The sequence below is a fragment of the Eptatretus burgeri genome, chromosome 3 (assembly GCF_056783735.1).
Source record: "Eptatretus burgeri isolate ZD-2024b chromosome 3, Ebu_testis_v1, whole genome shotgun sequence".
NCBI lineage: Eukaryota > Metazoa > Chordata > Myxini > Myxiniformes > Myxinidae > Eptatretus > Eptatretus burgeri.
Genome location: NC_140963.1, coordinates 11939260 through 11955525, shown reverse-complemented (window position 1 = coordinate 11955525; position 16266 = coordinate 11939260). Strand labels below are relative to the sequence as shown.

The 16266-nt window shown below is 43.9% G+C and overlaps 1 protein-coding gene across 5 annotated transcripts in view; it reads left to right on the top strand.

Moving 5' to 3' along the window:
* The window catches only part of LOC147029404 (TGF-beta receptor type-1-like), a 264767-nt gene that overhangs the window by 244890 nt on the left and 3611 nt on the right, over positions 1 to 16266 (top strand). For all 5 annotated transcript variants that reach the window (XM_085872441.1, XM_085872443.1, XM_085872442.1 and 2 more), the window contains 3 exons: positions 11119 to 11275; positions 11863 to 11987; positions 12455 to 12585. In XM_085872441.1, coding sequence (XP_085728567.1) covers positions 11119 to 11275; positions 11863 to 11987; positions 12455 to 12585 — 413 coding nt within the window. The remainder of the gene's footprint in view (positions 1 to 11118; positions 11276 to 11862; positions 11988 to 12454; positions 12586 to 16266) is intronic.

The window sequence follows — 16266 nt, the reverse complement described above, 5'->3', positions numbered from 1 at the left end:
TTTTTTTTTCCTGATGACCTTTCTTTAATTGAAGTTTGATCGGAAAAAAAAGTGAAAGAGCTGTGAATAAATCCCTTTCGGGAGGGGGTTGGAGGATTTATCCTTAAAATATCCGCTGATTGGGTCGAGAAAATCGATGCCATGAGATGTCTCCGGCACCCACATTGCAACATGAAAAGGGGGTAGCATTTATTGTCAATATTTTTAGAACAAGTACGTTTGGAGAAAAGATGCAAATAAGATGGATGGACAAAGATGGCTCGAGTGTGTGTGTTTGTGTGCATGCATGTGTTTTCGGTATGTCCCCCTACCCCCTATTTCATTGCTTTGCACATTGCTGCTGTCAGCAAGTACTGGCAATAATCTGATGCTTTTTAGGTCATCTCTACCGAGATGACCTAATAAAGCCGGACCAAATGTCCGTCAACAATTTTTCTTTCCGATCTTGATGAAACTTAGTATGTGGGTCGAGGTCAATGAGTGTTGCACAACGATATAACTTTGTCCGGGTTCAAGGTCAGGGACGAGGTCACAAGGTCACGTAAGTTATAAAAATCGCCATTTTCAAAACCTATCTCGTCTGCCATTTTACAAGATATTCGGCAACTGTTTATTGATTATGATGGTAAAAAATATTATCTTGTATCTAACCGGACAGATTTTTGAATTTCCTTCCCGTTTTATCGTCACGTGATCTGGAAGATGGCCAAAAACGCCGATGCGATTCGCCAAGAAGGAAGGAAGGAGAAATGAAATATAAATATAAAACACATTTTTAGCCTTTCATATTTATACATTTTCCGCCGAAGGTGCAAAAGTTTCAAAACCCGAAATGTAAACGTCGGCATTTATTTTCAAAATATAATTTCATGCGCGCGTGCCAAAATGCCGAGTCATCTTTAACCAAACTGCGCAGTAGTCCGGTCATGGCATCTGAGCAGTGGCCAACATGGTTCAGATTGACTGTGGTTTCTGGGGCGCAGGTGATTGTTAAGAAGTATGTCGGCGGTATAAATTTGAGTGACTGTATTGGTGATTTAATCACGCAACATCTTAACAACGAATATTCTGGCCGAACGATTGCATCAATTCAGTGCATCAGCAGGGATGATTCGCAGGCTCCTCTCGATCGTGCCGATATCAAACATAATCACCGGCGGACATAGGGCTGCAGGCTGTGGGGCGAGGCCACGGATCCCGGATGAGGGGATGTGATAAATTATGCTACATGCTTCGGGCTTTCTGATTAATATATCAATGAGTACATTCCATAATTAATAATTAATGAATCTGGCAGACAAAATGTTTTTTCATATCTGACATGTTACTTTGTGCAGTGTCACGAAACTTCTGTGGAATTAATAACACTGAACAACAAATTTCAAAAAATTTTTTTTACTGGAGATGTGTAAAGTGATTAAGACTAATTTGGGTACGCTGATTTCAAAAATCATAACCGTTTTGCTGTATCACGTCAGGATTTTCAGGAACAGAAATATTCCCATTGCCTAGAAGTCAGGATTTCAATGAAATTTACATATGTCTTTAACATGTCTATTTCGTACAATTGTTGTTCACTTGTGTTATATTTCTTTCTTTCAGATAAAGATGAGTAGGCGTTCCTGTACCAATCATCCTGACAACTTCTGTTATGTCTGTAGTCGGTATACCAAAAAAGATCAACAGCGAAGTATATCTACAGCAGTGAAAATGAAGGCCGCCTACTTTCACTACTTCGGGTGTAAGGTGGGGGACCAAGAACAGAGCTGGGCACTACACATCTGCTGCACAAGCTGTCACACAACCTTGACTCAGTGGTTGGTGGGCAAGCGCGCGAGCATGGCATTTGCGGTGCCCATGATATGGCGTGAGCCGCAGAATCATCATGATGATTGTTATTTCTGCTGCACAAGCATCGCCGGCTTCAACAAGAAGAATAAAGGTCACATCCAGTACGCTGACTGCGTCTCTGCTCGTAAACCTGTGCCTCATGATGACGAGAACCCCGTTCCAACACCTCCAGCTGATCAGAACATAGCTGTAAGCAGTGGTGAAGAGGATGGTGATGATGAACCTTTTGAACCCGACACTCAAGAATCACACCTTCTGAACCAGGGAGACTTAAATGATCTTGTAAGAGATCTCTCGCTGTCAAAGGCGAAGGCAGAGCTGCTTGGATCAAGGCTGCAGCAGTGGAATCTACTTGAACCTAACACCAAGATATCCTTGTTCAGAGCACGTCACAGAGACATGGCTGAGTTCTTTGAGATGGAAGACACGATGACATTCTGCAGTGACATCAACGGTCTGTTGAAAGAACTTGGGTGTGATCACGATCCTGCAGACTGGCGCCTCTTCATCGACTCGGGGAAGAACAGCTTGAAGGCTGTTTTGCTCCACAATGGCAACGAGAAACCATCAGTTCCACTGGCTCACGCGTTCGGCATGACAGAGACCTATGAGACTATGCGGCAGCTGCTTGATTCCATCAAGTACAATGACTTCAACTGGCACATCTGCGGAGACTTGAAAGTGGTGGCGCTGTTGTTAGGGCTGCAGTCAGGCTACACGAAATACATGTGCTTCCTTTGTCTCTGGGATAGCAGAGACGACAAGAATCACTGGACGAAGAAAGATTGGGAAGAGCGAAAAGAGCATGTACCTGGTCGACACAACGTGAAGCATGTCGCCCTTGTCGACCCAGCCAAGGTTTTCCTTCCACCACTCCACATAAAGCTCGGCTTGATGAAAAGTTTTGTACGGGCAATGGATCTGAATGGGCGTGGGTTTTTATACCTCAAGGAAAAGTTTGGCAACACCTTGTCGGAGGCCAAGATCAAGGCTGGTGTCTTTGTTGGACCGCAAATCCGACAGATTATGAAGGACGAAACTTTTCCGACAACTCTAAACCCCAAAGAGCTGGCAGCGTGGAGGAGCTTCAAAGCTGTGACGGACAACTTCTTGGGGAACGAGCGCGCGGACAACTATGAAGAAATAGTGCAGCAGCTGCTGGAGTCCTTCAGGAAACTTGGCTCCAGGATGTCCCTGAAAATCCATTTCCTACACCAGCACCTGAACTTCTTCCCTGACAACTTGGGAGCAGTCTCGGACGAGCACGGCGACGATTCCACCAAGAGATTTCACTCATGGAGACGCGTTACCAAGGGCGGCACAACCCGAACATGATGGGCGATTTCTGCTGGTTCCTGCATCGTGAAACTGACACAGAGCAGCACAAACGCAAAGCCAAATGCCTAAAGCATTTTTAATTACATTCTAGTGGAGTTTTTCTGTAATTTCTATAATTTTGAAGCATTCATGATGAAATAAATGAATAAATGAATTTTTGTAAATTTCATTGAAATCCTGACTTCTAGGCAATGGGAATATTTCTGTTACTGAAAATCCTGACGTGATACAGCAAAACGGTTATGATTTTTGAAATCAGCGTACCCAAATTAGTCTAAATCACTTTACACATCTCCAGTAAAAATTTTTTGTTGTTCAGTGTAATCAATGAATTTGCTCGCTCTAACGATTTTTCAGACCTCAATATCTCTATAAATACTTGACCAATTTTCATTCTGAAAGTTGCATTATAATCAGTGAAGAATAATCTTCAGGATTATCATAATCTCTGAGAGCTAAGCCTATTTTTTTCCTTTTTTTTCTGCAACCGGAAGTGAAATGTCCCCAGAGAGTGGACGGACCAGAAAACTATGTATTGCACTTACTGGTGATTCTGATGTGTTAATCCGGGTACTAAATGAACAATACATATTTATTAATTATGTCATTAGTAGTATTATCCGAGTGTATCTCTGTGAACTATTTCAATCTAAATGGTTAGTTTGGACTGTTTCGCGGTTTCCTGAACTGAACATTGAGAACTTGTGGTATTATAGAGATGTTCGTCACCCCCACACGGGGGTAATTTTGTTTTGTTTGTTTTTGTCTGGAGGGAAGAAAAAAAATCTACACTACTGCAAGGCTCGACATTAACTGTTGCCGCTGTTGCCTTGGGCAGCCAAAATCTGGCATCGGGCAACCAAACGAATGGTTGCCTGGTCAGGCAACCTCATTATCGTGCCTCAAACATTCACATTGACAATATTGAATATTTGCAAAATGACCTCTTGGATTGATAATAAAAGTTAACAGTAATGTCGTTGCTACATGTGATCTTTCGTGTGAGCTTGTGTGTGCACAATTGCTGTTGTGTATGCTATATCCACGTGTGGGTGGGTTTCAGGAAACCTATATCCAGGTTTCAAAGTATCGACCTCTGTTCTGGACACCACTCGTTGGAGCGTTTACTTCGCCAGGCGGAACAGTTTACGTTTTGTATTCCACTAATAGGCCTTATCTGCATCTGGACCTTGGCCACAATCGAATCAGCTTGTTCCTGTCACACACCCAATTCATCCACCAAGTTTTGTCATAATCCGTCCACAACTTTTTGAAATATTGTGCTATTTTTGATTTTTGGCATCATCTCCCAATTGTGAAGCATAACTTTAAAAATTCTTGTATCCGTATCCAGGTCCTCACCGAAATGTAATTAATTTGTCCATATCACACACCCAACCTGTCCATCAAGTTTCGGCTGAAATCTGTCCACAAAGTTCTGAAATATCATGCTATTATATAGTTTTTGGCCCCATCTCTCAATGGTGAAGAATCATTTTATAAATTAAAAAAAAATGTCATCTGGATCACCATCAAAGTCTAATCTGTCCTGATCAAACACCCAACCAAGTTTCGTCCAAATCCATCCACAACTTTTTGACATATCCTGCTCACAAACAGACAAATAGGGTTGAAAACATACCCTCCAGCAACCTTTGGTGGTGGAGTTAAAAAAGAAAGTGAACATTTAAAGGTCCCATGACACTCAAAAGCACTGAAATTGCATATATATATATATATATATATATATATATATATATATATATATATATATATATATATATATATATATATATATATATATATATAAAAGGGTGTTTCACTCATGGTGGTAAAAAAATGAAATTTGTTGAAAATTGTCAGAAGGGGTGTCCCCTTACCTTGTTTCTTATGTCCCATAAATATTTTAGGCAAATATTTGGTTTGATTCGTCAATATTTACTGGTCCCACAGTTGGACAAGATTCCACATTTCAAGTGAAACTTCGAAAAAATCAAATGGAGGAGAAGACAAAAAATTGCAACGAACGTTTATTGAACTGAAAATTAACAAAAAAATGTATGAAAAAGAAATGTAGAACAATTATGCAAGGAGAGCAGGGCAATCAAATCGTTGGGCTCAAGGAGCAGGAGGGAACTGAGCAGTCACTCCAGCCTTTGTTCTCTTGACGGTATTGCGGTTATGATGAACAACTTTGAGGAGGAACTACTTCTGCTGCTCGTCTTCGGTTCGGGCTTGGAGTTTTATCAGTGCCACTCCTCCCTCTGCTGCATCATTGGTGACCTGCAGGCCTCGGACGGTGGCTCGAGTTAGTGGATCTTGCAAAACATCTTCCACGTTATTGGTGGTGACCATCCTCCCAGCAAAGATCCCAATGGCCTCTAGTGTTCGCCCTGTTACCAATTTGGAAAGACCGTCAGGGAGAGTGAAGTTCTTCTTTTCAAGTCTCTTGAGTGCTTTTGAGGTTGCTGGACGGCTTAGGTTCTTGATGATGGCCGCCCGGTCATCGGGAGACACTCGTTCGTCGAAGAAGGCTCGGGCCATTCCTTGCTCTGAGAGGTACCAGAGGTGCCTTTGGAGGGCCTTCTCTGCCGTTGACCCGAGTTCTCTATCCACAAACACCTGGAGAAACGCCAAGAACTCCAGGTCATTCTTCGGTGCACAGTTTGGGACAGCTGCCTCATGCCAGAATCTGACGTAAATGAGTGACTAAACGGGCCAGCCGTCGAACTCCGCATTTTTCCGAACCCGTCAGCGCCAGTTGTTGCAAAAACAGGGCAATCTTCAGGATATAAATAGCCTTTGCCATCCATCTCGCCTGATGGTAGACTCCAGGGGCCCGAAATCGAGGCAGATCTCCGCTCCATCCTCCGAGGTAGAGAAGAGAGAGCTGAAGGAGTTCGAGATAGTCCTCTGTTGGGTGGGCTGCATCATGGATGACTCTCCTGAGGAAGTCTATCATCTTCAGCCTTTGTGATTCGCTCCACTCATCCAGGGGTTGTTCGCCGCTGAGGGTACCAGCAGATGTCTTGTCCAAGATGTCCCATTTTCCTCGGAATCGTTTGAAGAGGGCAATGTCGGGACCTGGGGGAGAGCCGAAGAGGAGTTCATCGGTGTTCTTCAGTACCACCTCGTGAATGTGATGTTGGCATGCCAGCCAAAGAAGAGGTCTTCCAAGGGACTGTTCATTTATGGTGCAGGCTCAGCTAATCATGCCACTGTTGGACGCAGTCGTATCAAACGAGAGACCGATGATCTTGTCAGCAATCTGATACGTGTCCAGCAGCCGAAGAACGGTATCTGCTATCGACATATCGGGATTGCTATCGACATATCGATATGCAATTATCGACATAGCTGACTAAGGGAACCTGTATGTTGTGTGCTATTGAATTCCAAATTCGAAACAATATTTAAAAGTTCATGATAGACGCTCTCAAAAGGTACCGTACATGTGCTCAGTATTTAAGGAGATCCGGATCTTGTCTATACAAGAGCCGAGGCCAAGAGATTAAGGTTTTGTCTTCACAAAAAGAAGAACAAGAAGAAGATGAACAACGCCAAGTTCTCTATGAGCAGCGTTCGCTACACAAGACGCTGCTAAAAACGTCAACATACCATTCAAAAGTGTGCGACCCGTTAACACGGTCCCATTTCGCTAAGATTTTGGATGAAGCACTTTTTATAGGAAAGGTTCAAAGGCAAACCTGTGCTGATAAAATTATTGCACTTCAGAAAAAATGAAACACCAATATATATATATATATATATATATATATATATATATATATATATATATATATATATATATATATATATATATATATATATATATATATATATATATAGAGGAATGAAAGAGTGAAGATGAGCAGTGATTCGTGATTTTGGTAGTTTTACCAGAAGGGGGTTGTTGGCGGACCTTGAGCGCCCTGTGGAAATGTGGTGGGGACAAATCGCAGAGAGAGCAGGGGGGGCAAGGCTGGAGAGGAGTCGGTAGAAGACAGAAAGACCACCGACCAACCTGCGGTGATTGAGTGAGAGGCCCAAAGACTCTGCTTCATTGCGGGAGATGCCGATGATCTTAAATGCCCTGGTTTCGACAGCGTGAAGCCGAGAAAGGTGGGAGGCAGGAGCACCAGCCCAGAGGGGAGAGCAGTACTCCATCAGGCTACGGACAAAAGCTTTGTAAGTGGTCAGGAGCTCAAGAGGCCCGAGGAAGGACTTTGCACGACGGAGGATTCCCAGTCGGCGACTGGCTTTTGAGGCGAGGTTGGAAATGTGACTTTCCCAGGAAAGGTCATGCCAGATAGTGAGACCCAGAAGCTTGAAAGAAAAGACTTCTTCCAGAGGATTGTTGAGAAAGTGGATGGGGGGGTTTTCTAAACGGTCATTTCGAAGAGACATAGTGAGAGTGTGAGATTTGTCTGGATTGAAAGACATGTTCCACGTGTTGGACCAGTTTGTGATTTTATCCAGATCTGCAGTGAGCGAAGAAGCTGCTGCTTGCCGGTCTGAGGGATGACAGATGGTACGGCAGAGGGTGGAGTCGTCGGCAAAGAGAAATAGAGGATTTTCCAGAGAGTTGGAGAGATCATTGATGAAAACCAGAAAAAGAACAGGGCCCAGAACGCTACCTTGAGGAACTCCAGCCTGCACAGGAAGAGGAGATGAAAGAACTCCATTTAGGGCCACACGTTGACTGCGACAGGAGAGGAAGTCTGCGAGCCATGAGTGGAGATGGCCTTGAATACCATGGGAAGAGAGTTTGGTGAGTAGGGCAGGGTGCCAGACTGCGTCAAAAGCACGTGATATGTCCAGGGATACGGCTCAGATTTCCTGTCTGGCATTGAGGACCTCCATCCATTGATGGGAGAGCAGAAGCAGCATATCCAGGGTAGAGTGACCTGGTCTGAAACCAAATTGATGATCGGAAATCAAGCCATTGGAGAAGAGGAAGGATTTCATGTCTGAAGTGATGATGGATTCCATAACGTTGCTGATGATTGGGAGAAGGTTGATTGGTCTGTAGTTACAGGGATCTGTTTTTGCACCTTTTTCTGCAGGGCAGTGATGTTAGCAGATTTCCAAGCAGATGGCAGATGACCTTGCGCAAATGAGAGGGTGAATAGAACAGAGAGAGGGTGAGCAAGAGCAGAAGAGCAGGCTTTGAGGACACGTGGGCTGATGCCGTCTGGACCAGTTTCAGAATCTGACTCGAGGTTTGAAAGCAAGCTCTCCACCTTGTCAGGAGAAAAGGATACAGAGTCCAGGGACAGTTGGGTGCGACTGGGTAAAGTGGGTAGAGAAAGTGATGGGTTTAGGACACAAGATTTAGCTGCAAACACCGAGTTTAGACATTCAGCTTTATCACGTGTGGTATCAGCAGTGCAGCCATTTGAGGTAAGGGAGGGGATGGAGGGGGAACATACACCAGAAACAGATTTGATTAAACGCCACTAGGATTTTGAGGAGGGAGAGAGGTTTGAGAGTTCAGACTTGAGATGAGAAAGATGTTGTTTTCTGGCTCTCCTAAGGCTAGATACACACTTGTTCCGAGCTTTGTGGAAGGAACTGAGATTGCCCTCAGTTGGGTTTGCTTTCCATGAGGCAAAGGCAAGTTGTTTCAGGACAACTGCCTCGCCACAAGCTTCAGTAAACCAAGGGCGGGAGGAAGGGGAGGACAACTGAACACGAGAGGGGATAAATCTGTGCATGAGGGAGAGCAAGTTTCTTTGAAAGAATTCCCAGGATGAGTTGATGTTTGAGAAAGTAGTGATAGGAGACCAGTCTGTAAGTTTGATGGCTGCTCGGAGACCCTGCCAGTCAGCTTGAGTGAAATGCCAGACTCGACGGCGGTGAGGTGGTTCTCTGATAACAGCCAGAGAGATGTCCACTTTGACAAGGACGTGGTCAGAAGAACCGATTGGAGCGAAGGAAGAGCAGCAGATATTGTCAGGGAAATTTGTCAAAATCAGATCCAGAAGAGATGGAGTACCATTGGTTGAGATCCGGGTCGGGAGGTTGACCGATTGAGTCAGTCCCAATGAGTCGCAGAAAGCTTTTGCTGAGGTGCCATGGCAGGTGAGAGAGGTACCCACACCGAGCCAACTGGCGTGATGACAATTGAAGTCACCACATAAGAGGAAGAGAGAGTTTGGATGAGAAGATAGAAGATGGTCCATGTTTTCGGAGAGTGAGGTGTAGATGGAGTCATCACTGTTCGGTGGACGGTACAGTACACATATAAACATGAGGTGGGAGTGGAGGGGAAGCCGAAGCCAGAGGTATTCCTGGGGGTGTGGGGGAGTGAGAGCAGTGCATGGAGAGTGAGGAATAGAGTCTTTGATGAAGAGAGCAACACCTCCACCAGGACAAGGCTCAGGTCTGTCATACCGTAAGAGGGAGTATCCAGGGAGAGACACTTGGGAGTCAGACACGTCTTGGGAGAGGAAAGTTTCTGTTCAGCAGATAATGTCTGGTTTGTCAGTGGCAACCTGTATGGAAATATCTGAAAGGTTTGAGCGAAGGCCCCGGATATTTGAGGTCCACACTTTTAATGAAGAGGTCGGGGAGGAGGCTTTGGGTGCAGGAGGTGGAGGGGGAGGGGGAGGGTAGGACAAGGGACGAGGGGGGGAGGTAAGGAGGGTTGTTGAAAGAGTGTGGGGTATTGCAGAATAGCGAGGGGAGGGGGCCGAATGAGGAGGAGAAAAGGCTCTGTGGTGCTGGGGGAGAGGGGGGACAAGAGAAAAGGAAGAAGGCAGTTGAGGATTTGAGGAGGTGGAGTGAAGAGATGGAGGTGAGAGGGCAGTGGAGGGAGGCAGCTTGGTGGATGAGAGGGGGGGCAACTTTGAGAAGGAAGAGTGAGGGGGATGAAAGGTGGGAGAAAGGTGAGGGGGGAATTTTTGAGAGAGGTGAGAGGGAGGCTTGGAGGGAGAAGAGTGGGATGGTTGCTTTGAGAGTGAGAGTGAGGGGTGAGGGGGGTGAGTTGGCACTGAAGTTGTAAAAAAAGAATGTTTGATGGAAAGCGAGCATCCATGGCAAAGTGTGGTTTTTAAAAGTTTTAGGTCAGAGATGCAATTTAACACGTTTCTTGATGGATGCAATGAAGGCGAATTCAGAGCATGGAGAGAAGAAGCGCTGTAATAGTTGGATTTTTTAGGCAAGGAATGAAGGAGAGCTCGAAATGAGAGCAGTCTGTTAAAATAGCAGAAGTGCCTTGAAATGTTCGGTGGACGGTACAGTACACATATAAACTCTCCTATTAAATCTCCTTGTGCCTTGAAATGATGCAATATTAATCTTTAGTATTTTACTTGTATGTCCCTGTAAGTTTATTTTTTCATGGAAAGGTTCAACAGTCACATTTTATATTTTGTGGACATGGTACAGCCCTTTATTGTGCATACATCTATTGGATTTGTACACGACTACGACAAGGTAGTAAAGGGATAAATAATTGCCTCGTGATTGTTGTGCAAACACGACTCGGAAGCAGAATTTCTTTTCCGCGAAACAATCACAGGAATTAAGACGATCAGTGAGATAGCAAACACACGTGCACGATGCATTTGTACGTACTTTATACGGCGCGCGACGTCTCATCAATCCACTCTGAGCGAGTCGCGTTCTGGAGATGACGTCAACGGTCACGTGACCTGCGGTTCGCTGAACTCAACTTTTTTGAGGGGCAGAGCATAGCAAGTTGTGAAAAGCACTACAAATGTTCGAAATATTGGTCTAATTATCCCATTGTTGATTTAAAAAAAGAAACATGGGTGATTTCTTCACGAGGAAGGTCAAGTTAATATTATATATAAATAACCAGAAAATTTTGAGTGTCATGGGACCTTTAAATGAAGCCTGAATTTTGGCAATGTTTCTGGACTGTATCTTTCGTGATTGTTTTCGTGTTGCTTGTGTGATCAGGCAAGCCAGCCATTGCCCACCGAGACCTCAAGTCCAAAAATATACTGGTGAAGAAGAATGGAGGTTGTTGCATCGCTGATCTGGGTTTAGCAGTTCGTCACGATTCTGCCACTGACACCATTGACATTGCACCCAACAACCGCGTTGGAACTAAAAGGTAATTTTGCATCCCCGTTTGTGGTACAAGTAAACCAGTATTCTCCAAAGCTTCAATCATCTTGCCAGGTGCATGATGTGGCCAATAATCTGTGTGAGGCAGAGACACACTCGCTTCCACCTGTTTGCTTCTCCAACTATAGTCATGTTCTCCCCACATTTTGTACAACCTCCCCTTTCCTCTAAAATACTTGTCTTTGAGTTTTCTACTCTCAGTTTATTACCAATATCATGTAATTTGACTTCAAGGTGAGTCACAGGTGGGTTTGAAATCACAGTGTGCGCTGCCATTTCACAAGACACATTACGTTGCTGTCTCATCTGCGAGATCTGATGGCAGCTTTTGCAAAGAGACCATTATGTGTGTCAGTGTCTTGACAAAACCCAAGTGGGGTCTACCTTGAACCCAAGTTCAACCCCACTTGAACCCAAGTGGGGTCTACCTCATGCTCGTGCAACATAGCTGTATCCCATTGACGATGCAATTCTATTGGATGGATGGGCACCCTTCCTATTCCTCTTTTAAAAAATAGAGCCAGACAAAGATAATCAAATGTTATTTTCAAGCGAAATATTTATGTTGTGCAGGTACATGGCTCCAGAGGTTCTCGACGAGACCATCAACATGAAACACTTTGACTCGTTCAAACGTGCTGACATTTATTCACTTGGCCTTGTTTTGTGGGAGATTGCACGGCGCTCCTCTGTTGGTGGTGAGCATTAGTTTGCCCAGATTATGGTGCATTGTAGAAACATTATGAACTGTATAGCTAGTCTCTTTATTAATGCAATTCACAACCTTATATTTTCATTATAGCAAGTCGGTTTTATGTCGGGTTTCGTGCATATTGAAATTCTATCCAATCGTGCACTTTCAGTGAAACTCGAAAAGAACCGCTATGGTTTTCAGGATATTCATGTGTAAATACAATAACATGCTGTCACACAGTGAGTGGATAATGCCTTAAAATGTTCTGCCGCATGTAACTTGAGTTAAATCATGGTAATTTTTGTCTAACATCGGCATGAAAAGTCGCTCAACATGTTTCCATCACTCGAGTGCATGCTCCTAGTTTATCAATGTTTCTTGTCCTCTGTAAGAAGACAGTGTGATACCCGACCCGTATTTCATAATCGAAATAAGACAGGCAGTTAATGGTTTCATTTTATTGTCTCACAGGCATTCAAGAAGACTATCAGTTGCCGTATTATGATCTGGTACCATCCGACCCTGCAATTGAGGAGATGCGGAGGATAGTTTGTGAGCAAAAGCAACGACCAAACATTCCCAATCGCTGGCAAAGCATTGAGGTACGTGCTTTCAGTCAGTGGATCATAAAATAACAATGGGGAATATAATTACAATGGTGTGTGTGTGTGTCATTGGTTGTTCTCTCCATATTCGGGTTTCAGAAAATGGAACAGAGTCCTTCCAGCTCTCAAAGTATCCACCTCCGTTTTTTTAAGGGATCACAATTCATTGACCAAGCTGTGAAGTTTTCTTGTTCTCAAAGTTTTGTTCCGAGGGATCTTTTCAGGATCATCACTGAGCCCTGAACAGCCTCCAACTGTAGTTCGTTCGTTTTTAAGATCTGCGTAAGGTTCTTCTTTATCATTCCCGTTGCTCCAACTATCACTGGTGCAATTTTGGCATTCTTCAGCTTCCACGATCTTTTGGCTTTATTCTTGAGATCCTGGTATTTCAGATCCATGTTATGCCTGGTGTTGGCTTAATGGTTAGGGTGGTGGGCTTTGGATCCTCAGGTCCTGAGTTCAAATCCTGCTCAGCTATTGAATTAATACCAGGTGGGGTTAACTCGGTCAGTCATCCTTCCGAGGTCGGCAAAATGAGTGCCAGCAGGCTGGTATCCTGTATCGGAGTGGCGACCCGTCCAGGATTGTGTCCAATAGCCAAGGAGACTGCTTAAGCAACACCAACGCTCTGCACAGAGTATCGTCCCAATCTCCTCCTCCTGGTATTTGGTATTCTTGATTTCTGCTTTGTTTCAGCCAAAATCACTGTGCACTGCCACCTCGATTAGCAATGCCATCATTTCTTTTTTGTATCACTATGGGCAGATTTTCTCACAAACAGTCCTTTCAAGAACTCTCAGGATTTCAGGTAGGTATTGGATGCATTCATTTTCAGATTCCAGCTTTTTACAATCAGGATATGTTTCCACTGCCCCTGATAATTTTGGCAGCGGTTTGTATTATCCTCATCTTCACTGTGCCGGGATACGCCTCTTGAAGACTGTCACCATCTTGGAACACAACTTTCGCCATGCTCATGTAGGTGACCACATAAGGCTTGCCGTTAATCTCAGTTTGGATGATGCTATCTCCGAAGTGTTCTGGAGTTTGAGCTTCATGTGTGGGTAGCTGTATGCGCCATGTTCTGAATTGGATAGATTCTTGTTCATATGGCCACCCAGATCATTGATGGTGATCTGTTCATCATCGGTTTCTTCAAGAAATTTAGCAACCTTCAAGAATGCATCTGTTCTTTCTTCATCTTGTTGCCAATCGAGCTTCGCCCTTTTTAAGCACACTTTGTCCGTTTCATGAACTGTTGCTATCTGCTTCTTTGTAAGGAAGTTTACATAATAGGTCTGGTGGTTCACTGCATCTGCAGCATGCAGGTCATGATTGTGCAGAATGCGAGGTTGGCAGTACCTGCCCAAGCATCACCTCTTGCTCGATAGAACTGTGTCCTTTGAATTAAATGGTCTTGACTGGTACAACATCAGACCTCTTTTTCTTTCTTCCGAACTTGGCTGGTTTGCCACAGAAAAAGACCATCAGTAATGAAGAAAAAGGGTTTTTCTGACGACCAAATTTCATGCCTTTCAGTGTCTTTGCCATATCCTGCTTGTCTTGTTTAATAGCACTGGCTAATTTCTTTGAGTTGCAGTATTTTTGTTGGCAGTCCTGGTGTACTTGTTTCCCAGGAACACAGTGTATCTTGATGGCATTCCTTGCTTCACTTGCCTGATTAATGCTTGCACTTCCCTTCTCACCAAGAGAGTAGCTGCTGATGATGTCCCTCCTATTAGTTGTTTACAGATGTCACAATCTTCTGACACCTCCACAACTAAAATTAGAAAGAAAGTAGCATTAAATATTAGCAGATAAATTTTACCCCTCCCCCCCCCCCGAAGAATCTTAAAAACTGTACCGAGTGAGGTACCTTAGAGACACGATATGTAAAATGAACTAACTTAGACCGTTTAGCTTAATTGTTTTCAAGTTGTCCTCCAAAATCAGTTGCCGACTGGGCATACTCCATCATACAAAGTCCTTCCTTGGCACACCTGAACTCCTATCCATCTACAAGGCCTTCATTGAACAGCTTGATGGAGTACTGCTCTACTCTCTGGGCTGGCTCTCCTGCCACACACCTTCTTCAAATTGATGCTGTGGAGACCAAGACTTTCAAAATCATTGGAATCTCTCACGATGAAGTTGAATCTATGGACCTATCACTTTGCCATCACTGATAGGTCGGTGGTCTCTCTGTCTTCTTCCTCCGCCTTTCTGGTCTTGCACCCTCTGCTCTTCCCATGCTTTGCCACCCCTTGCATTTTTGTGACCCCCTCATCGTTACCACATCCCTTGTCCGTCTCCATCTATTTTCTCCCTCACCCCTGATGTTTGCAATTCCCCTCCCTTTCTGCTGTTCCTATTGTTATGTTGTATCCTGATCTGTTCTGTGTTTTAGCGCTTCCACGAATCTTGACTCTGCACACACAAAAAACATCAAATCAATATTTTAAGGGGGTGGGATTTTAACCGATTTTACCCCCTTCTGAAAATAGATGCTTAGAGGTGGGATAGTGCATGAATGATTTCCAGAACTTCCCCCTTGCTGGATTACTGAAGACTTTTAACACATTATAGAGGGTGCTTATTTGAGTTTCAAACAGGTGAGAGACATTTTGTTGCAATTTGTTTGAGGGACGTGATGTTTTTCATAAAATTTCTGGAATATTTATATATTACGAGACGACCCATGAACCCGTTGGGTTCCCGTTGTGACAGCGGTTGATTAAAAAAAAAAAAACAGACAAAAAAAGATATCTCCAGCAATCTATACCGCTGAGGTTGTTTGCATGATCAAATAATCCCAAAGAGTACTTGACTGAATTGGGATTATCTATTTATTAATTACTTATTTATTTTATTTCTCATCTTGGCAATATCTCAGGCACTTTTTGAGCTCGCAGGCTGATATATTGGTTCACGAAAAAATAAGTGACCACTATATTCGTTATTGGTGTCTGTCTCTGTCTGTCTGTCCTGAGCATAGCTCCGTGGGTTTTGATCCGATCCTGATGAAATTTTGGTGGGAGGTTTATATCATGATCTAGTTGTGTTTTCCTGAAAATGGCCATGGTCCGTCCATTATGGGCAGAGCCACGCCCAAAAAACGTGTTTTTCAATTTGCATCTTCTCCGAGGGGGTTTGTCGAATCTGACAGGGGTTTTGGTATTTGGTTAGCCCAATGGCACCTGCATAGCTCCACGGAGCTCAATTTTTCATTTTCGTCCCAGCGTCACAAACTTAGAAAATTGCGAATTTTGACAAAAAAATCATACGACCGCCCAAACTTTGAGAGCTCGGATGACAATATTTTTTATGCATAATCTTGAGGTCATTCCCCACCTAAAGTCTTGAAACCATTTTGCTCTATCTCGACCACCTTGCCCGTGTCGCCCCCTTCAAGTTTGTTTTTACGCTGATTTCATCAAAGTCTGGATAATCCGAGGAGTGCGAAATGCCATATAGCCTATATGACGTTATATTGTTCCTGGAATGTTCCAGAGGAAGTTTTGCACCAAAGGTCATAATCCTTGACCTTTGACCTTTAACGTTCACAAAGGTCAAATTTTCAAAGTTGTGGGAATCGAACCGGGTTTTCGACCTTCTTCGACGAACTAACTCCAATAAGCTATAGCACGTATCCTGTTTCCCTATTTTAATGTCCACAAC